Genomic DNA, 23,326 nt, shown 5'->3' with positions numbered 1-23,326 from the left:
GACATTGTTTTTTATGACAAATGTTTAAAGGTAAAGTAGTTAAATCAATTGTGTGTTCTCAGTGCTTTTCATATTAAATATAAATATATTTATATATATACATTTTAAGGAATAGACAAAAAGAGTAAGCACTTCAGGAGAAAAGGGGGAGGCAGATTATTATATTAAATTATTAAGCATAGTCCATATTCTGGGAAGATAGGCAGTGGTTCTTCTTAACTTTCAGAAGAGCTTTGAGCAGTTAGCATTTATGCCTTTATGTTAATTATTTTAAAATATTTGAGCAATTCAGACTAGATAAAACTTAGAAGGTGAAAAATGCAATATTTTAAAACTTTACTAGTGAACGTTAAAAGTGAATACTTTTCTATTTCAGAACTTTCAGCCAACACAGCTGCCTTTGCTAAAAGTGCTGCCATGTTAGGTAATTCTGAGGATCATACTGCTTTATCTAGAGCTTTGTCTCAGCTTGCAGAAGTTGAGGAGAAGATAGACCAGTTACATCAAGAACAAGCTTTTGCTGACTTTTATATGTTTTCAGAACTACTTAGTGACTACATTCGTCTTATTGCTGCAGTGAAAGTAAGCCTTGTTTTGCAGTCTTCCTTGAATTCTTCTCACTTTAGTGGTTTGCTTATAAAGGAATTTGGCATGTATTTAAGTGTGGAAATACTATAGTAGTACATTGAAAATGGCTTCAAGGTGATTATTCGTAGCTTAAATTTTTTTTCTCTATGAGTTGGACAGTACAGTAGACAGAATTGATGTTTTTAAGAGGTCTGAGAAATGGCAAATAAAATAAAACCAATTTACATTTACTTATATACAACTTTGAATCTAACTGGTAGTATTTGTTTATTCATTATAGCACACACTGAAACTACCCACTGGATTTTACTATCATTAGTAAAGCTATATTGAGAAGAAGGACAAAACCAGAATTAATTTTTCCTCAAATATGTTTAATGGTGGCTTTAGCTTGAATTTGGATTGTAAACAAACATTCTGAGTGTAATCTGAAATGTATAGTCAGCATGTTTTTATAGATGAGATGGGACTAGATTAGTTACTAAGTTTTAATTATCTAGTGGCAATGTTTAAGGATGAACAATCTTCAATTTCTGAATAGTTGGAAATATAATCCAGTTAACTAATAAAAATCAATATTCTACAGTTAACTCCAATTTTCAAACAATTAAACTAAATATTATTTATGTTATGTTTCAGAAGATACTTTAAGATCTTATCTTGTTTTTGAATTGTTATTATGAACATTAGTTATCATGGAATGGGGAACTGAGAATTTACCTTTTACCTTATTCCTCGCTTTCTAATGCAAAATTTTTTCAGCTGATGCCTGTGATGAAATTAGTATTCATCTACAGTCAAACAGTAATACATTGTACATTTCTTGATGATTGAGTTCTAAAGCTAATGGTGACAGTTTACTAAAAGGTTCTTAGCTTTCCTAAGAATGGTGCTTTCTTAGGTTTGGTAAAATTACCAATTTTACTTAAATTTACTCTTAGATGTACTCTTTATATTCCTGGTGTTTAATTTTTCTTTTCAGTTATTTAAAGATGTTAATATAGATAGCAGTTACCAGAGTATACTTCATTTTATATACAGGTAACTTGAGATACACAGAAATCCAGTTTATTATATAGATAATGGTTCTTTTTTATATTTTACCTCATTCCAGAGCTCCCACTAGCATGAAAGCTGTTGTAAAAAAGTATAACACATGTAAAAAATCTGTGGGTACAAAAGGAAAACTTGGCAGTGTCTGTGAGGAGGGACCTACTGAGAAGAGCTAACGTGGGGGAAAAAAATACTACCTGGCAGGGATGGCCTGTCTGTGTAATCGATGTTGATCCCTCAAAAAGATCTTGCCTCATACTGTTTACATCACTTGCTGTATTTTTACGTTTTGTGGAATTACAGTTATATGCATGTTTCCTACAGTATGTTCTACAGAACACTGACACCAAAAGATATACCACAATCAACTGAGTTTGGGATATAATGTATACAATATCCCTGTCCATTCAGAGTACATGTAAAAAGCTCAGAAATATCTAGTATTAAAAAATTAAATATTTAACTTTATTTAATCTAGAGACTTCCAATTCATATGAACAGTAATCATTTTCCACTTAATATATTTTTACATATATGGAACACTTTTTGGGAAATACGAATTAGTGGTTCATTGACTAAAAGAGTTAAAGAGCTATGGTAAAGTTATTCCTTGAAGTAAATTAAGCTCTTTCAGATTGGTTTTCTAATGAACTGCTCCAAGGAGTTGAGAAATTACAGAATAAGGTGACAGGGAATATTTGTGGTCTTTATTTTTTTGTTTGTTTGTTTGTTTGTTTTAAACTAATTCATTTGTATTTGAATAAAGAATACATGCACATAATAATTCTAATAGACCAAAAAAGTAAATTTCTTTTCTACCTAAGACCTCTAGTCTGTCTGCCCTCAATCAAATGCTCTTAGATTCTTGTGTGTTTTTACAGAATTAACTATATATATAAAAGCCTAAGCAACAGTTACGACCGAATGACTGGTTGACCAGTCACTATGATGCGCACTGACCACCAGGGGGCAGACACTCAACGCAGGAACTGCCTCCTGGTGGTCAGTGTCCTCCCATAGCCAACCTCCTGTCCCCCCCCCACCTAGCCGGCCAACCTCTTGCAGTCCCTCCCCCTGGCTGGCCAGCGCCCCCAATAGGCCTCAATTGCTGGCCAGGCCAAGGTACCCCACCCAAGCACAAATTTGTGCACCAGGCCTCTAGTTCATATATATGAAGCTAATTTATTTTTTCTTTTTTTTTTCTCTCTCATTTCTCCCTCCATTTTCTTTCTTCCTTCTTTAAAAATGAGCATACTCTATGCACAGTTCTTTGCCTGCTTTTTTCACTTACTCTGTTTTAGAGAAGTCTCTAAATCAGCATTTTATATTTAATGGTTGCATAGTATTCCATCATATAACATGTATGTAGGTGTGCCCTGAATTATTTAACTAACCCAATCATAAATTAAGTATTTTGATAATAACTGTTTGGGCATAAAGTTCTTAGAAATAGAATTGCTTGGCCAAAGGATATATGCATTTCATTAATTATTGCCATATTACTGTCTGGAGAGGTTATACTTCTTTGTACTCTCATCAACATTTATATCCTCCGACCAAGTAATAAAAGTGTTTTTGTATACATTTTGATTTCTTTAATAGTGTGAATTTAAGCATCTTTATAAATGATAAACCATTGCATTTCTTTCTTTCTATATATAATGTCCTTTATATATAATAAAATCTTATTTCTAATAGCTATTTAATATTCCTTAGCCTTTTGTTTTATCCATACTAAGACTACTTTTCTGATGATAATTTTGAAACTATGGAATTAGAATATAGAGCCAAAATGGAAGCTAAGAACATCAGAAATTGGGGCCCAAAAGAAAGATAAATTGTACATGTTCAAAATATTGCTTAGGGCTGGCGTCATATCCAGGGAACTCTTGTTTTCCTCTTTTGTACAGTACAGCATCTCTGACATCTAAGACATTATATTTTGGCTAGTACCATTAGCTAACATTTACTAGTATGAAGTGGTAAATTTACTGCATGCATTCTTATGTATTTGCCCTCTGTGAACCACTAGAGTAGGGTCAGGGATTGAGGGTGGTTATCATTTTTAGCATTAGAACTCTTTATTAAGAGTTCTTACAGGGAATCCAAATTTATAAAATTATATGTATTAAATTTAATATGTACTGAAATATCCTACCTAATAATATAGTAATATGCAAATTGACCATACCTTCGCTATGCCCACTAGCCATGCCCACCAGCCAATCAGAGCGAGTGTGCAAATAAACCCAACCAAGATGGCTACAGCCACAGAGAGCAAGGTTTCCCAGGCAACAGAGGAAGCCAAGTTTTCCACCTTCCCTTGCCTGGCCTAAGCCTCCACTCAAGCTAGAAAGTTTCGATTATAGAAGGTAAACAAATCGAAACAGAAATGGCGGCAGCCATGGAGCTGGAAAGAGCAGGCCAGGGTTGTCCCCGGCAACAGAGGAAGCAAAGCTTCTGCAGCCCTGGCCGGCCTAGGCCTCCACTCCAAGCTAAAAAGTTTCAATTATAGAAGGTGAATTAACTCCAACAGAAATGGCTGCCGGCCATGGAGCAAGCAGGAGGCTTGGCTCTGCTCCAGGATACAAAGTTTCAATTGTAGAAGGTAAATAAATTCCAGATACCAGGGCCTCCGCTTGGGTCGCCAGAGGGGCGTGGCTGGCCTGCAAACCACCACAGGCCCCTTGCTCAGGCCGCCCCATGCCCCAAGGGAACCCCCACCTGATCCGGGACACCCTTCAGGGCAAACCAGCTGGCCCCCACCTGTGCACCAGGCCACTATCCTATCTAATAAAAGAGTAATATGCAGATTGACCATCACTCCAACACACAATATGGCTGCCCCCATGTGGTCAAAGATCCTGCCCCCATGTGGACACAAGATGGCCAGCAGGGGAGGGCAGTTGGGAGGCACCAGACCTACAAGGGAGGGCAGTTGGGGGTTATCAAGCCAGCAGGGGAGGGCAGTTAGGGGTGACCAAGCCGGCAGAGGAGGAAAGTTAGGGGCAAACAGGCTGGCAGGGGAGCAGTTAGGCATCAATCAGGCTGGCAGGGGAGTGGTTAGGGGGTGATCAGACTGGCAGGCAAAAGCGATTAGGGGCAATCAGGAAGGCAGGCAGGTGAGCAGTTGGGAGCCAGCAGTCCTGGATTGTGAGAGGGATGTCCGACTGCCCGATCCCACCGGGATCGGGCCTAAACGGGCAGTCGGACATCCCTCGAGGGGTTCCAGATTGGAGAGGGTGCAGTCTGGGCTGAGGGACATCCCCCCCTCCATGCACGAATTTCGTGCACCGGGCCTCTAGTGTTATATATTTAAAAATCAAGCCGAAACCGGTTTGGCTCAGTGGATAGAGCGTCAGCCTGCGGACTCAAGGGTCCCAGGTTTGATTCTGGTCAAGGGCATGTACCTTGGTTGCGGGCACATCCCCAGTAGGGGGTGTGCAAGAGGCAGCTGATCGATGTTTCTAACTCTCTATCCCTCTCTCTTCCTCTCTGTAAAAAAAAAAAAAAAATCAATAAAATATATTTTTAAAAAATCAATATATGGGTTCCCCAAGGAGTTTAAAAGCTTCATTGTTTGGTGGTAACTAATCAGCTTCCTTTCAGGACTCCAGGAAGCTGGGCAGCATATTTTCAGGTTTACTGAATTAGAATATGGTATTAATTAATTAAAATTGCGCATCAGATTTCATGTTGGGCCAGGAAAACTCAACTGCAACTTGTCTAACCTAGATGAGCTTGCATCCAAATGTGTATCATAAATTTGTGGCAGGGGGATGGAAGTCCAGAGTGGATCATCAGTGTAAATCTATCCCTCTTATGGAGGAGGTTATAGAGTGGATTATCTTGAAATACAAAGATAAACATTGTTATAACTGAACTAGAGGCCTAGTGCATGAAAATCATGCAAGAGTAGGCCTGCTGCCTCGAGGCCCTGTCCTCCACCCACTGGTCATTCAGGAAGGTAGTCCAGAAGGTTGTTCCACCATCCGGTCTAATTAGCACATTAGCTCTTTATTATATAGGATTGCTTTTTAAGATAGCATTTTAAGAAGAGCAAGTATGGTTTTGGATCTTTTATTTTTTAGTGTTACAAGGGTAGAAAAACAAATGGCGAAAAATTTTAATTCTCATACAGATAAGACTAATTTTCCCCTGAAATAACCTGACGTTAGTAGTTTTACCTTTATCATAGCTCTTACGTCTATCACAGCTTTTAGGATTCTTTCTGTGTCTTTAACTTTTTCCATTTTAATTATGATGTGTTCTAGTATGGCCTCTTTGGGTCCATCTTGTTTGGCACTCTGCACTTCTGGACTTGTATGTCTTTTTTCTTCACCAGATTAGGAAAGTTTTCAGTCATTGTTTCTTCAGATAGGTTCTCAATCTCTTAGTCTTCCTCTTTTTTCTGGTTCCACTATGACCTGGATGTTGTTATGCTTCATGTTGTCCCAAAGTCCCTTAAACTATCCTCTGCTCTGATTGGGTGTTTTTTTTATCTTGTCTTCCAAATCACTGATTCGACCCTCTGCTTCAGCAATGCCAACTGTTTATTCTGAGCTCTTACATTTTTATCCAGTCACAGGGATTTCTGTTTTTAAGCAAATGAATATGGAAATTTATATTTTTTAAAATTTATTTCCAGTACTTTAGTATATTAGAATAAAATTTAAATACTGGGTTTTATTGCATTTAGTATTACAGCACTTCTAGTATAAAAGTATTTTAACGTTAACTGTCACTTAATAGCATTATGTCATTCACTTATAGGGTGTGTTTGACCATCGAATGAAGTGCTGGCAGAAATGGGAAGATGCTCAAATTACTTTGCTCAAAAAACGTGAAACTGAGGCAAAAATGATGGTTGCTAACAAACCAGATAAAATTCAGCAAGCTAAAAATGAAATAAGAGAGGTGATTAATACAAAATGCTTTATTTATCTCTTTACTAAAATTTTCCATGAGTCATTCATATATGCATAATTTTTCATAAATTTATTTCTGAGCCATTCTACACCTAGCTATTTTTCTGTAATTTTATGAACTCTGTTAGAATTACCTTAACATTTTGATTTTTCACTAAAATCTTCAGAGCCCTTTTTTACATTCACATGATCATGGAATGAAAGAAACACAAGGAAAAGATTTACATTTATATTTAATTTTTGATTTCAGATAATTATTTTGTGTCTAAAAATAGATTTAGAGGTGGATTTGTTCCTCATTTAGCTGTACAGGCAACATTATCCCCCATATATATGTATTATATATGGTATTTTAGTAAATTTGTAGAAGTTTATTATAATTTATACACTTTTTTTGCCATGCTTCAATAAGGAAATTGAAGAGGTAGGACAACCTTTATATTACTCAAAGTAAATGTACCTGCTCTTGGAAGAGTATGTACCAGTGTTTTGGTTACATAGGGGGCAAATATCATTTCATAGCTTAATTCTTCAGTCATTTTATTTTAGCTGTTTCATTCACTAATCACGTTTTATTATTGCTATACTGATTTTAATGTTTATCAATAGGTCTTCAGTAGACCATAATTCCACAAATTTTTTTTTAATCTGGACATTTTACTGTTACAAAAATGTTTTTTAAATGTTGGTCATACAATTTTCCTAATTTAAAGTATTTCCATGTGTATATAAATTGTGATGAACATGTAGTCTTGAAATTAGCAGAATGTAGTTGATATATTTTGAAATAATTGACATAAAAAAGATGAGAAAATTAAACTCTAACACTGCTAAATTATTTGATAGCGAATTTTATACTTAGAATTATTTCTTAACATCGTAGTTATAGTTAATTCAGCAATGGATATTGTAATTCAGTAAGTCCTAGAATATCCTGATTTTGAATAAATCTGACAATGAAATATTTTAATGGAAATTAAGCTAATATGCATCTCTTCTACTGGAAAGTTAGATGTAAGTTTGAATGATGCTCAATTGGGCTTTGCCAGTAAGTATTGAGCTTTCTCAAGGTTTTCAGTATTACATTAAACTAAGTGAGCTAGTTCTGTAATTTTTTTCCAGAATAAAATAATTGTGCATTTTTGTTTGTTTTTATTAGTGGGAGGCAAAAGTACAACAAGGAGAAAGAGATTTTGAACAGATCTCTAAAACAATTCGAAAAGAAGTAGGAAGATTTGAGGCAAGTATAATAATTTTACACTTTTCTTAACAATGGTCATATTTGCTGCGATTTTATGATAAAATCAAATTTAGTTTTATACTAATGGACTTTTTTCATGTATTATACTTTTAACAGAAAGAACGAGTGAAAGATTTTAAAACTGTCATTATCAAGTACTTAGAATCATTAGTACAAACACAACAACAGGTAAGCCAATCTTTTTACAACATAAACTTTTTCTAGAATTTATTTTTGGTATACTTTTCATTTTAAAAATGGTAATCAATGAAAGGAGCTTATAAACTTAAAAAGAAATAAGAAATGAAGTAGAGAAAACGAATAACAGCAAAGGAAAAAATGGAAGCTAAATTGGAAACTCTTGGCTCCTTTTTGTCTCTACTCTTTCTAACCACTAGCTGAGATATACTTTTTTCAATTTTTGGCTATGAAAAATATACTGAGCAACTTTTCCTTTTTCCTATCTTCCTAATTTTATTTTCCTATTGATCATACCTATTTGAGTAAATTCTTATTGTAAGTTCTTCTCTTCTATGAAAGACAGAACTTAAACTAAAAATATTATTCTTTAGATTTTTAAAAGTACTGTTTTGATATTTTTTTTAATGTGGTTGATGGTGATTGTATGCCACAAGTAGTGGTATTTGTCTCCTTAACCCGAAGAGATAATGGTATTCCTATTAGATTAAATCAAAGACTGACAAGATAATAGCAGAGGGGTTTTTTTTCTATGTTTTTATATAAATTTGAGTAATAGATCAAATTATTTAATGTCTTGAATAGAAGGGTTTCTTTCTCTAGTTCTAAAATATGTGATTAGAATCTTGCCTATATAAATTTTTAATTAGGTGATAACATTGTATCTTCAAAATATGTATTTTTATTTTAAATACTTAATTCATAAAATCAGATTTTTTAAATATGATAAATAAGTTATATAAGCTTGTTTTTAAAGGAATTATTTTAAATGTAACTTTAGTTTTTACTTCAATCTATTCTCTGGAATATCCAGGAAAGACTGGCAGTTAATTCTTCCCAGTCTCTTTTCTCATTCTTCTTCAGTCTTTTTCTCCCTCCTTTTTCTCATTATTTTTTGCTAGCAATAACATAACATATGAATATTCTCTGGTTTACATGTTATCACTTTGTATTGGACAAAGCTCATTGTAGTTTTATTATTTAAGGTAATCTCTTTTATACTAACAATCTGTTTTTATTTACAGTTTCGCATAAAACAAAAAGATCTTGTTTTGGATATTTTTAAAATTATATTGCTTACATAAAAAAACAAATTAGCCAGAAGTAATTAATAAGTTAAATAATTCATACATGAATTATATTGATAAACTTCAGATAATGGAATTAAAATGATTTTAAGAACCAGACTTTAGTAAAATGTTAATCACTACTAGCTATTTGTGTAGGGTTTTTTTAATGCTCTACAGGATATATGCATATAAATGACAAAAAGGTAATGAGACTATTTTTTATCTTTATTATTGTCCACAGCTGATAAAATACTGGGAGGCATTCCTACCTGAAGCCAAAGCCATTGCCTAGCAGGAAGATTGCTCCTGTTAAGATCTTGGAAGTTTGTTCCAGTTATGCTGATTCCACAGTGAAATCATTTAAAACCATCTAAATAAACCACTATATATTTTATGAATTACATGTGGTTTATATATATATATATACACACATATATATGTGTGTGTGTGTGTGTATATATACACACACACACACATACATATGTGTGTGTATATATATGTGTGTGTGTGTATACATATATATATATATACATACACATATGTGTGTGTGTACATATATATATATATATGTATACACACAGTCTGACATTTTATTACAAGCTGCATGTCCTGACCTTTGAATTAACTGGACTGTGGCATGACATTCTGCAGTACTTTGCTGAATTGAACACTATTGTGTCTTAAATACTTGCACTAAAAAGTGCACTTCAAGGCCAGAAAACTTTACAAAATTTTTTCTTTATATGTTCTATAATGTGTTCACCCTCTTTATGAAGTGAATTATCAATGCATTGATTATTGTTCATTTATACATTCCTGTACAGAAATTATAATATTGCAATTACAGTAATAAAATGATATTCCTTGTGAAGTATTAGTAACAAATTATTTGGGTATATAAGCATATTAGGGATCCTTTAAAAGCATTTTTAATAGGAAGAAACTTTTCCTTATAGATATGTATATATATATATATATATATATTTTGTTTAATTGAGAGAGCTGAACTCTTTTATCATTAAACTAGAGGCCCGGTGCACAAAATTCGTGCATGGAGGGGGGTTGTCCCTCAGCCCAGCCTGTACCCTCTCCAATATGAGACCCCTCAAGGGATGTCTGACTGCCCGTTTAGGCCTGATCCCAGTGGGATCGGGCAGGCAGACATCCCTCTCACAATCCAGGACTTCTGGCTCCCAACTGCTTGCCTGCCTGCCTTCCTGATTGCCCCTAACCGCTTCTTCCTGCCGGCCTGGTCACCCCTAACTGCCCTCTCCTGCAGGGTTGATCACCTCCAACTTCCCTCCCTTGCAGGCCTGGTCCTTCTCAACTGCCCTTCCTTGCAGGCCGGGTGCCTCCCAACTGCCCTCTCCTGCTGGCCATCTTGTGGTGGTCATCTTGTGTCCACATGGGGCAGGATCTTTGACCACATGGGGGCAGCTATATTGTGTGTTGGAGCGATGGTCAATCTGCATATTACTCTTTTATTAGATAGGATAGAGGCCTGGTACAGGGGTGGGGGCCAGCTGGTTTGCCCTGAAGGGTGTCCCGGATCAGGTGGGGGTTTCCTTGGGGCATGGGGCGGCCTGAGTGAGGGGCCTGTGGTGGTTTGCAGGCCGGCCACGCTCCCTGGCAACCCAAGCAGAGGCCCTGGTATCTGGAATTTATTTTCCTTCTACAATTGAAACTTTGTAGCCTGGAGTGGAGCCAAGCCTGGGGCTCCCTCCACGGCTGGCAGCCATTTGTGTTGGGGTTATAATTGAAACTTTGTTGCCTTAAGTGGTTGGGCCTGGCCAGGGTGTGCGGAAAGCTTTGCTTCCCCTGTTGCCGGCGGCAACCCTGGCCTGCTCTCTCAAGCTCCAATCTGCCGCCATTTGTTTGAATTTATTTACCTTCTATAATTGAAACTTTGTAGCTTCTGTGGAGGCTTAGGCCTGGCAAGGGCAGGCGGAAAGCTTGGCTTCCTCTGTTACCTAGGAAACCTTGCTCTGTGGCTGTAGCCATCTTGGTTTGGGTTAATTTGCATGCTCGCTCTGATTGGCTTGTGGGTGTGTCGGAGGTATGGTCAATTTGCATATTTGTCTATTATTAGGTAGGATGAGTAAATGAAGCTTAAGTTTTCTTATGAAGTTACTAGAGGCCCAGCGCATGATTAAATCGTGTGCGTGTAGGGTCCCCTAGGCCTAGCCTGCCATCAGGGCCATGTCCACCACCTCTGCGACACCTCGCATGTTCCATGGGCACTGCTGGTGCCCGTGACACTCCCAGCTTGCGCCCTTCCCCCGTGCGCCGCCTCCCCCCGCTGCCAGCTGCATGTGCCCCGCCCCTCCCCCCACGGCGGGAGCACCTTCGCTCACCACCTGGGGACCTGCGCCATGCTCCCTGTCCTCCCAGTGCCCATCCCCCATGCCCTCTCCACCACATGGCCCTGCCCGCCCACCATCCGCCTTGCTGTGCCCTCTTTGCCACGTGGCCCCCCCACCAGCCCCGCCTCACTGCACGAGCCGCAAGTCCCAGCCTGCAAGAGGTGCTCCATGCACCTCCTGGTGACCGGTTGTTTGGTCATTATGGCGTCACTACCACAGGCCTTTTATGATATAGAGGCCCAGTGCACAAAATTCGTGCACTGGGGGGGAGGGTGTCCCTCAGCCCATCCTGCACCCTCTCCAATCTGGGACCTTTCGGGGGATGTCCAACTGCTGGTTTAGGCTCACAGGGATCGGGCCTAAAATGGCAGTCAGACATCCCTCTCACAATCCAGGACTGCTGGCTCCCAACCGCTTACCTGCCTGATTGCCCCAACCGCTTCTGCTTGCCAGCCTGATCACCCCCTAACCACTCCCCTGCCAGCCTTATCGATGTCTAACTGCTTCCCTGCCGGCCTGATTGCCCTCAACTGCCCTCCCCTGCCAGCTTGGTCGCCCCCAACTGCCCTCCCCTGCCGGCCATCTTGTGACCACATGGGGGTGGCCATCTTGTGTGAGGGTGTGATGGTCAATTTGCATATTACCTCTTTATTATATAGGATAACAAACCAAATAACATTTATCTTTTGATTCAACTCTAGGAAATGAGTGAAGGAGAGAATACTTGTCTTTGCTTATTTCTATTCATTCACCCTTACTATAAGTGCTCAATTTAAGAATTAAGAAGAAATGTATTTATATGCTTCTGATACAAGCCTTACAGATTTTGCTCATCTACTGTTACCTTCAAAATCCAAGACTTTGCATATATTTAATTTATTCCCTTGCATTTCTTTGTTTTTGTTGTCAACTGAAAGTCGATCTTCTATGGTCATAATTGACAAAGAACAGTACCATGCTAAAATACCCTGTGATTTGATGACTAACCAAGGATGGCACAAAGCACATTGGAAGTAAAATGAAATTTGTCTTTGGCAACTTTCTCACCTATTCTGTATCTTGTTCAGCTGGCTATTATCTAATCCTTAATACTGGTGAAAGTTTAACTTGTGACTGGCATTAGACTTATTTTCATTTTTAAAGAAGTATTCTAAAAGATGTCTCACTTCTCAAGCTCAACAACTAAATCTCTCCCAGAGGAGTAAGATAGTCTATGTGTAACTGAGTCCTCTGTAGCAGCTTACTAGGTACAATTAGTATGTCAGAGTACAGTATCCTCAGGATATGTTTGCTTTCACCACTTATTTTAGTTGAAATTATGAGCATACTATAGGTATTAGTCATATTTATATTCCTAGAATCCAGAAGAGTATCTGACATATAATAGATTACTAATAAAGACTTGAATTGAACAGGAAAAAATAATCCTGGAAGATGCAAAATAAGGTTTGCTCTTTTAAGAAGAAGAAACTGAAGCAGAAAGAGTACTACCTTCTATTATTACTCTTATTGGAGATAACTTAGAAATTTTTGAGAAATAAGTAATTCGTGGTAATATATATCAGATGCTATCTTGTTTACCCATTAACATTGACCAAAATATAGGCTTACTGGGGATAGTTTCACTGCAGTGATGTCCTAGCATGATATCCATAGTTATATTAACTTCCAAAAGTACAGTTTAAATATAGGATAATATATGTAATTACGCCAAAACCTTCCATTCCACAGTGGTATGTTCATTAAAATATTTAGTACCTTCAAATAAAATATTTTCAGTTTTGATCAAGCTGAAGAGAGTAACAGATCTCCCCATTCCATTCCAAACTTCATTCCCCTTAACAACCTTTGCTAAAAGATAAGGAATCTGTTGGAAATTTCTAGTAAATTATATGAGCCCCTGATACCTACCAACATTTTAACAGGATTTAATTTCTGCTTGATGAGTGGGATCTCCCCATTCCCACCCATCAAGCTTTACACCTCCTATTCATATTACTAAAACACTTCCATTCCAAATAAATAGAACAACAAAGCATTATTAGTCCCAATAACATAATTTTCCAGTTGTATAGGTTTGAATGTGAAATTTTTTTTCTTTAACCAGATAAAAGTTAAAGAAGGACTAAGGAAGCATAATACAGTTGAACAAGCTGAACTTGGGATCAACATACATGTGTTCAGTTTTGCTTCCACCACTTAGTAGGTATGTGACCTTGGTTGGGCATATCACTTAAAGCTCATCTATAAAACAAGAGTATAATACTCTGATTTCTGAAGTGCCTTCAACTTTAAAGTATTTTGTTTAAAATACCAAACTTCAATATAAACTATTCATCAAATTCTAATCAAAATCACCTTTTATGCCGAAACCGGTTTGGCTCAGTGGATAGAGCGTCGGCCTGCGGACTGAAAGGTCCCAGGTTCGATTCCGGTCAAGGGCATGTACCTTGGTCGCGGGCACATCCCCGGTAGGGGGTGTGCAGAAGGCAGCTGGTCGATGTTTCTCTCTCATCGATGTTTCTAACCCTCTCCCTTCCTCTCTGTGAAAAATCAATAAAATATATTAAAAAAACAAACCACCTTTTATTAATAAAACAAGGCTAAAGCAAAATAAATATTTGATAGTATGATTTCTAGTACATAAAAGTAAGTTTTCTTGACTGTATTTTTAATGAGCCAATTTCAACTATTTAGCTTGTTTTATACATATATATTGTTATACTAGCCTCAAAATACCCTTGTTTCATTGTTGCTATTCTTTTTTTTTTTTAATATATATTTTTTATTTTTACAGAGAGGAAGGGAGAGGAATGGAGAGTTAGAAACATCAGTGAGAGAGAAACATCGATCAGCTGCCTCCTGCACACTCCCTAATGGGGATGTGCCCACAACCAAGGTACATGCCCTTAACCGGAATCGAACCTGGGACCCTTCAGTTCGCAGGCCGACGCTCTATCCACTGAGCCAAACCGGTTAGGGCTGTTGCTGTTCTTTAAACTTACTAATTTTATTATCAAGATCTAGTAAAATTTTATAAATCCCTTGTACAAATTGTTTCATAAATGGTTTTTAAATATAAAATGAATAGCCCTCTTAAATCAGGTTTCTTTAAAAGAAGAAAATCAGATGAGTAGAGAAGAAAGATTTTATTCCTTTAAAAAGTGCTTCTTGGGGTCAAAGACTTCCATTTTTCTGCCTTAAATAAAGCATGTGACTAGTTATAAAGCTAAATGGCTACTTCACTTTTTTGTGGCCCCTGCATGGGCAGTCATGCAATTAAAATGAGTCAAGGATTCAGCAGAAATTCAGTAACAGTAACTACAGAAAGTATAGGCAAACACTTTTGTCCTGCTTTAATGGACAGGAGGTCACTGTAGTGAGAAGGCAAGATAAACCTGGGCAAAGGAAGTCCAGTCTCACTGGCTTGGAAATTGAGGGGGGGTTTGGGGGGAGGGACATTTTCATATCATATTCACCAGTTGGGAAATGTGTATGTTATGCTCTCTGTGTGACAGTCTCTGTTTCAAGGTATTGAAAAAATAAAAGACTTCCAATAGAATTATGATCCTCTTCCTTATCCAAACTCCACAATCATTCCTAATCCTCACATAAAGGATATGGTTTTAAGTAATAAGGAATGTAGATGGTTAGCCAGACACAGAAATACCAACAAGAGAGGAATTAAAGAGTGGTATGAATAATTGTTGATTACTCTTTGTAATAAAGGCCAAGAAGTGAAGTCATGGTAATCTGTGGATAAGGTCCTTAGATTTTAGACCAATAGAATATGTGAGCAACATGTAATTTTCTAGTGCCAAGTTTTATTTTTGTTTTTTTTATTGAATTTATTGGGGTGACATTGGTTAACAAAATTACATAGGTTTCAGGCGTACAATTCTATAATACATCATTTGTATATTGTATTGTGTGCACCACCCCAAGTCAAATCTCCTTACATCACCATTTATCTCACCTTTACTCTCCTACTTCCCCCCACTCTAGCCAAAGTTTAAAGAGTAAAAGAAACCAGTAAAATTTATTTTATTATTCAGCCTAGTAGCTCTAATATTTTAACATGTAATCCTATATATTAAAAATTATTGCAATATTTTACATTCTGCTTTTCCTGTTGTCTTTGATATCCAGTGTGTATTTTACACTTTCATCACATCTCCACTCAGAGTAGCCACCTTTTTTTTTTTTTTAATAATATATTTTTATTGATTTCAGAGAAGAAGGGAGGGGGAGAGAGAGATAGAAACATCAATGATGAAAGAGAATCATTAATCGGCTGCCTCCTGCATGCCCCCCACTGGGGATTGAGCCCGCAACCTAGACATGTTCCCTTGACCGGTATCAAACCCTGGACCCTTCAGTCCACAGGCCGACACTCTATCCACTGAGCCAAACCAGCGAGGGCAAGTAGCCACCATTTAAGTGATCAGTTTTAATAACTGGCTAGTGCCTGTGATATTGGGCAGCACAGGTGTAGGCAATGCCTGTGGAAATAGAAATGGAGAGTAAGTCCCAACAGTTAGTTATTTACTATCTCAGATTCAGCAAAGAATTCGAAACTAAATAAAAAGAACTAGTTGGTGTTGCTCTCAAGAGCAGGTACAATTTATGTGCAAGACTTCGTAGCATATAGCTTTGCAAGTAATGGGTACTCGGTATCTACTAACAAAACTTGCCATAGTCAAGTCTTGCATTATCTTGATTTTAACTTCTATTTTCATTCCTAGATCTTTATTTCAAATGTTCTTACTATATATGTGTATAAGTATGTGTACATAAATGTGTGGACATGCATGACAGTAAGCCTGTCAACCAGACTTAGTTTCTAAATTTCAGTGAAAAATGTTTCCCAGCCTCTAGTCACTGAGACATAAATACTTATCTTCTCAGTTACATTGCTTAGGTATCATTATTTTGCCAAGACCAACTTGAGTTGATTCTGTTTCTGAAATCTATTCCCTTCTCATATCTACTTTTTCTCTCTCAGGGTCAAGATATTGTGACCATGTTTCAGAACTATCTGAAGTCTCCTATGAAATAAATACACATTCTTTCAGTCTCCCTACACTGCCAGTCCTACAACCTGCTACTGGAATGATCTTCCCAAAGAAGACATTGTATTACAATGCTGTACACAGAAATCTTCAGTAGATCCCTAGAGACTACAGATAAAGTCCCAATTAGCCAGAATCTTGTCTCAAACTATAGTTCCTATCTTGCTCTTACCCCCTTATCTTCACTCACCTTTTGCTTTAATCTAATGATGTCTCTGTCTTGTGAGCATGCTGTATGCCTTCCTCAATGCTGTTGTTGATGTCACCATGTCTTAGTTACCTTTTCCTGTTTACCAGCAATTGTTTAAACCTTATCTATCCTTTAAGTCCACATCTTCTGTATATCCTTTTTAGTCTACTAACTTAGATGGAACTTCTCTGTTGATCTCTCAATAGGACTCAAGTAACACTTTGTACCTTTCAGATTATACTTATGGATATCTGTCTTTCATTATAGTTGTTTGGTCTTACTGCCTTGACCAGTCTGTATGCTTCTTGAGGAATGACTATGTCCTTGTTATTTCTTATAGTTAGGCATTTAGCCTTCCAGTTTGAACGCTGGCTCAAGAATCTACATTATTAACTTGGAGCATGTTATTTTTCTCTAAAATTTAGTTTTCTTATCTGTAAAATGGAAAGTAATAAATAATAGTACCTGTTCAGGTGCTCTTTAAGGAGCTTAAGATAGTTGATGCGAATTTCTCAGCAATAGCAAGTGCTTGATAAATATTAGCTATTATGCATTCAATAAGTGTTTTTACCTGCTTTTTTATTATTTCACCAGACCTTAGGGCTTCTTCCAAACAATGGTGTGTTCTTGACTAGGGTCTCAATTGGCTTACCGGAAGGGTTTTCTCTCAGAACAGATTGCTCTGAGATCTGCTCTTAGAGCCATTAGGGTCTGAGGCTCAGAGGTGGAGGGGAGGAATGCTTGTAGTCAAAATCCCCAACAATAGTTTAGAACTCACTATAAAGATACTCTAGTTAAATTAGTCTTGTCAAGAAATGAGCTAGAGACCTTAAAAGAAGCCTGTGGAGAGAGGAAAGAAAGGTGAGTTAGAAATGTGGCAATTGCTTAGGGAAAGAAATTTATTTTCTTGAATATGCTGTAAACTAAGGGAAATGGTAATCAATGAAGAAAAAACATGGAAAATGACAATGGTTGACGGAGTGGCATTCATCCAGCCAAGTGATGGTGAGGACCTGACTGCTGTGGAATGAGAAAAATCTAGGAAAATGGAAATAAAAATGGGTAAATGTTATTCATTCAATAAATATTTGTTCAGTCCCTGCTATGTGTCAGGCACTAAAGTAATGGATCAGGTATCCGGGAATAATAAGAAAGATGTCTAGGATGATGCCTAGACTTCTGGCTTTAGTGACTAAGGATACTGATGCTTTGATTAACTGACATAACATAGGAGGTACAGGTTTGGGGAAAGCTGTTCTTTATGTTGTTTTTGAGGTACATTTGGACATCCAACATGAAAACAAGCCAGGACTAGGTATTCCAGCATCAACTTAGAAATACGAACTTACTCTGTTCCTTAAAACCATGATTGTTCATGAAGACATCCTCAGAGAACAAATGGAATGAGATCAACCTGTTGAGGACAAAGCTCTGGGTAATGCTTATGGGTAAACGCTGGGTAAGGGAAGAATGGAGGTGAAGAAGTCAGGTAGATGGCTAAAGTCTCCGAAAGAAGGAGGGATGTTTTCTTGCTTTGAACAAAAGGAAAGGGAAGGATGAGTGCACTTGGAAATAAAGCCTGAATGCTGTTATTTTCTTGGTGAAATAGGACATTAGGCCATCATCAGGGAGTGCTATCAGAAGGAAAGCCAAAGGAGATGGGAGGCCCAAGAACAATGGAGCATGGTAAGAAACGGTCGATGAGAAAGAACCATGGATCAGTGCTGACTTTCAAATGAGTTTGAAAATCATGAATTTACAATAAGCCAACCAAAGAAAGTATCTACTTTTTCAGGCATGAGAAAGCAGGACTAAAACAGATTGTTGGATTCATTTAAGATTAGGGATTGTTAGTGGGTGTGTGAGAAGGTCGGGGGGGGGAGGCACGGTGGGGTGGATTTTGAAACAGTTTAAAAATCTAAAGATGAAGGCAAAAGAGGTGACAGGCATACATTGGGGGATATAGATGTGGTTATGAGAGAAGTGGAGAGAAGAGAGATTGGTCAAAGGAGGAAAGCTAAGTTTCAGAAATGACATGCATTGTTAGTGCATTGGCACTTTTTAAAAATAACTTCAATATGGCAGACAGCTATCTAGGGCTGTTCAGTACTGACACTACGGTTATTCCTTTGGATTCCTTAAATTTACTTTTTGATTTGCCAAAGTAATGGAAGCTTTGTCATGTCAGTAAATAAAAATTAACTTCAGTTTTCTGATTTTTAAATTAATATCTATTTCAGTAAATGAATACATGCGCATAGTTTGAAAACTAAACTAGCATCGGAAAGCTAAGTAACAAAATACAGTGGTTCTAGGCCTCACTTTCCCCAGTCCTTTTTCTCAAAGATAAACTCTTTTTACCCTTAGCCATTCTGCCATTTATAAACCTTCACATTTCTAAATATAAAAAATGCATATGTTGGTATTTTTAAATCCATTTTAGACATCATCTACTTGTCTTTTTGTATGATGATGAGAGTTGAGTTCTTACTCTGCCATTTGTCTCTTTCACACACACATCCCTTCCAATGTGGTTGTTATAATTTTTAGTTAACTCAGTATTCAGTATTTCCATTATTATGCCTTTACAAATATTGTTCACCACTGAAAGTTGTGTATTTAATCATGATTTTCTTCATTGTTTAAGAAAAATAAGCTTTATTTTTTAGAACCGTATGGTGATCCTGAGGCTTAACCTTTGTTTCTCCCCTGAGTTGTGTCTCCTGTTCTCTCCACCCCATGTTTCCTTCTTTCTTGATCTATTCCCTCATTTTGGTGGATATACAGAGTCCTGAAAATGGTTACATGGAAGCCATACTTTTGGGACTATTTTACCTTAGTCCTTGATAGGTAATTTAGCCGAGCATGTATTGAAAAACATTTTCTCTAGAATTTTGAAGACATTATTCTATTGTCTTCTAGCTTCCAGTGTCACTGATGAGAATTCCAAAGCTATTCTGGCCTTTTTGATATGGCCTGTTCTTCCATCCTTGCAGACTGTAGGATCTTTTATCCCCAGTGTTCTGAACTCCCACAGAGATTTGCTGAAGTGTACATCTGCTTCCATGCTGTGTGGGTGCTTCAGTCTGGAAACATGACATTCAGTTCTGGAAATCGAGTTAGTTCACTCATGATTTCCTCCCTCTATTCTCTGTCTTCTCTTTCTGGAAGACCCCTCCCTCCCTTTTTTTAATTTGGATAGTGGATGTACTGGACTGCTGCTGTTAGTTTTCTTTCTTGTTTTCCATCTCTGTCATTTGGCTCTATTTTCTGAGTGTACTTTGTTTTCTGATTGTTTCTATTTTTAAGTAGCTTCTTGTTATTGTTTTATCTTTTATTAAAATATATTCTTATTGACTTCTGAGAGAAACGGAGAGAGAGAGAGAGAGAGAGAGAGATCAATGATGAGAATCATTGATCAGCTGCCTCCTGTGTGCCCCACACTGGGGATTGAATCCGGAACCCGGGCATGTGCCCTGACCGGGAATCGAACTGTGACCTCCTGGTTCATAGATCAATTCTCAACCACTGAGCCACACTAGTCCGGCTTATTGTTTCTGTTTGTTTGTTTATTTAAACTCTCACCTGAGGATATTTTTTTTCCATGGGTATTTAGAGAAAGTGAAGAGAGGGAGGGAAGAGTGGGAGAGAGACATCAATATAAGAGAGACACATTGATTGTGTTGCCTCCTGCATGCGCCCTGACCGGGACTATGGTTGGAACCTGCAATCCAGGTACATGCCCTTCACCAGGATATAGAACCGAGATCCTTCGGTGCCCGGGCCAACTCTAACCACTGAGCAACAACAGCCAGGGCAGCTTCTTGTTGTTTTATGGATGCAGTGTCTTCCTCTAGCTCTCTCTGAGGATATTATTAATAGTTTACTTTTCAAAGTTTTTTTCCTCCCTGTTTGTTTCCTCAAAATTTTTCTCCACTTTGGTCTTTCTTCCATGTCAGATGCTTTCCTGAGATACATGTTAATCTTTAGATGTGTCCTCATGATTAACAGTGGGAATTGAAAGCTGATTAGGAGCTCTGGGTATAGACATGGGCCTGCCAGATTTGAGTGTCACTGAAGAGTGATCTCATTGGGCTGTTTGTAGGGAATTTCCAGGGTTGTTATCTCTAGATTTTTCCTCTTGGGCTGGTCACATTTCCCAGAGAATACTTCTCCTGTTTCCTGCCTGGAAGGTACACTTGTGGCTGCCAGCCTCTACAAGGTTCCAGCATTGGTCATTGGATATGTATATGGTCACTTACCCCCAGATTCCAACTATTTTCTGGTAAGTTTCCATGCTCTCTGCTGGGGCAGTCAACTTCCAATGCAAAGACTCTTTCCCCTTTCTCAGGATATGTCTGTCCTCCAGAATTATACAGAGTGGGAGGAGGGGATTAAGGGATCTTCCTGATTCTTAGTTTTCACTGAGCCTTATTTTAGCCAACTACATCCCATTCTAGAGGTACCTGCTGTTCCCTGACTGAGTCTTTGGGGTATTGTACTGTGTAAATCGGGTTGACATTCAGCTTTCCAACTGCTGGCTTAAATTTAGCTTTTTCTGGTTTGGTAAAAGTTACTTCTCATCCATCTGTTCTCTAGCTTACAAAAATGTTGTTGTTGTTCTCTCTTCTGTTTTTCCTATCTCTATGGGTTAAAGAAAAAAGGAAACAGGAAAAATTCCATATAGTTTTACTGGGGCTGGAAGAAGGAGTGAAATTAGTTTTGTATGTTTAATTTGCTATCTTAACCCAGAAATCTCATCAGCTTTTCAGACTGCAACATGGTATTCATAGTACAGATATATCAACATATTTTTACCCATAATATAATTTGGTCCCAATTTTTTGTCATCATAAACAATGCAGTATACTTGTACATACCTTTCCTGCCCTAAACATATGGAGCTACTTCTAGAAGTGAAATTTCTGGACTGAATATGTGCCTGTGAAATTAATAGTTATTGTTAATTTGTCATGTATAAAGGCTGCCCTAGTTCACTGTCTTATCAGGAGTACTCATTTTCTCACTTCTTGGCCCAAACTGGAATAATCTTTGAAATTCTTGCCTACCTAAAAGTTGAAAAAAAAAAAAAAAAAGATACCTCATTATTTTAATTTGCATTTCTTTAACTACATTTGGATTTAAGTAAGCATCGATGCTCGTGGTTATGTGCTGGCTAGCCTCTGATGGTCCCAATTAATTATTGTCTCCTGAAACTTAAGCCATTGTGCAATTCCCTCCCATACTGAATAGTGCTAACCTGTGTAGTCAGAAATGATGAAGTATGTCTTCTGAGGGTAGGTGATAAAAAGTCTTATCATTTCTGCCCTGAGCTCTTTTGGATCTTGCTTTGGGGGAAGCCAGGCTTGATGTCTTCAGGACATTCAAGCTGCCCCAGGGAGGGGTCAAAGTGGCTAGGAATTAAGGCCTTCTGCCAACAATCAGCATTAACTTGCCAGGCATGTGAGTGGACCACCTTGTGTGGATCCTGCAGCCCAGGAGAGTCTGGAGATGACTGCAGCCTTGGAGGGCATCTTCACTGTAACCTGAGCTGCTCCCAGATTCCTGACCCACGGAAACTGTAAAGGATAATAACTATTTATGCTTTAAGCAGCTAAGTTTGGGAGTAATGTGGTAATAGATAACTAATACATATTTTTTGGTCCATTTAAATTCTGTAAATTGTCTATTCACAGTGTGTCCATTTCCTAGTGTGCTGTTAAATTTATGTAGTTGTTCTTTCCAAATGAAATATATATTAATCCTTTGTTATGCATATAGTAAATATTTTTCCTAGTTTATTGAAAGTTTTTAAAATTTATGGTATTTGGTTTACAATTTTATTTTATTTTTTTATCTTTATTGTTCAGATTATTACAGTTGTTCCTCTTCTCTCCCCCGCCCCCCCATAGATCCCCTCCACCCAGTTCCCACCCCACCCCATGCCCTTACCACCCCGCCCACTGGCCTCATCCATAGGTGTATGATTTTTGTCCAGTCTCTTCCCACACCCCCCACACCCCTATCCCCCTGAGGATTGTCAGTCCACTCCCTTTCTATGCCCCTGATTCTATTTTATTCACCAGATTATTCTGTTCATCAGATTTTTATTCACTTGATTTTTAGATTCACTTGTTGATATATATGTATTTGTTGTTCATAATTTTTATCTTTACCTTTTTCTTTTTCTTCCTCTTCTTACAGAATACCTTTCAGCATTTCATATAATACTGATTTGGCAACTCCTTTTGTTTTTTCTTATCTGTGAAGCTCTTTATCTGACTTTCAATTCTGAATGATAGCTTTGCTGGGTAGAGTAATCTTGGTTGTAGGTTCTTGCTATTCATCACTTTGAATATTTCTTGCCACTCCCATCTGGCCTGCATAGTTTCTGTTGAGAAATCAGCTGACAGTCATATGGGTGCTCCCTTGTAGGTAACTAACTGTTTTTCTCTTGCTGCTTTTAATATTCTTTGTCTTTTGCTCTTGGCATTTTAATTATGATGTGTCTTGGTGTGGTCCTCTTTGGATTCCTTTTGTTTGGGGTTCTGTGCGCTTCCTGGACTTGTAAGTCTATTTCTTTCACCAGGTGGGGGAAGTTTTCTGTCATTATTTCTTCAAATG

The 23,326-nt window shown here is 37.7% G+C and overlaps 1 protein-coding gene across 1 annotated transcript in view; it reads left to right on the top strand.

The window, feature by feature from the left end:
* The window catches only part of SNX2 (sorting nexin 2), a 45,613-nt gene extending 35,686 nt beyond the window's left edge, over positions 1-9,927 (top strand). The window contains exons 11-15 of the mRNA XM_079783892.1: positions 377-582; positions 6,415-6,558; positions 7,729-7,809; positions 7,927-7,998; positions 9,319-9,927. Of these exons, the coding sequence (XP_079640018.1) occupies positions 377-582; positions 6,415-6,558; positions 7,729-7,809; positions 7,927-7,998; positions 9,319-9,369 (554 nt within the window). The 3' untranslated portion in view covers positions 9,370-9,927. The remainder of the gene's footprint in view (positions 1-376; positions 583-6,414; positions 6,559-7,728; positions 7,810-7,926; positions 7,999-9,318) is intronic.
* Positions 9,928-23,326: the final 13,399 nt, after the last annotated feature.

This window comes from Cnephaeus nilssonii (assembly GCF_951640355.1).
Source record: "Cnephaeus nilssonii genome assembly, chromosome: 2".
In the NCBI taxonomy this organism is placed as follows: Eukaryota; Metazoa; Chordata; class Mammalia; order Chiroptera; family Vespertilionidae; genus Cnephaeus; species Cnephaeus nilssonii.
Note: the sequence above shows the minus strand (reverse complement) of the source record. Positions and strands in the feature narration are given on the sequence as shown.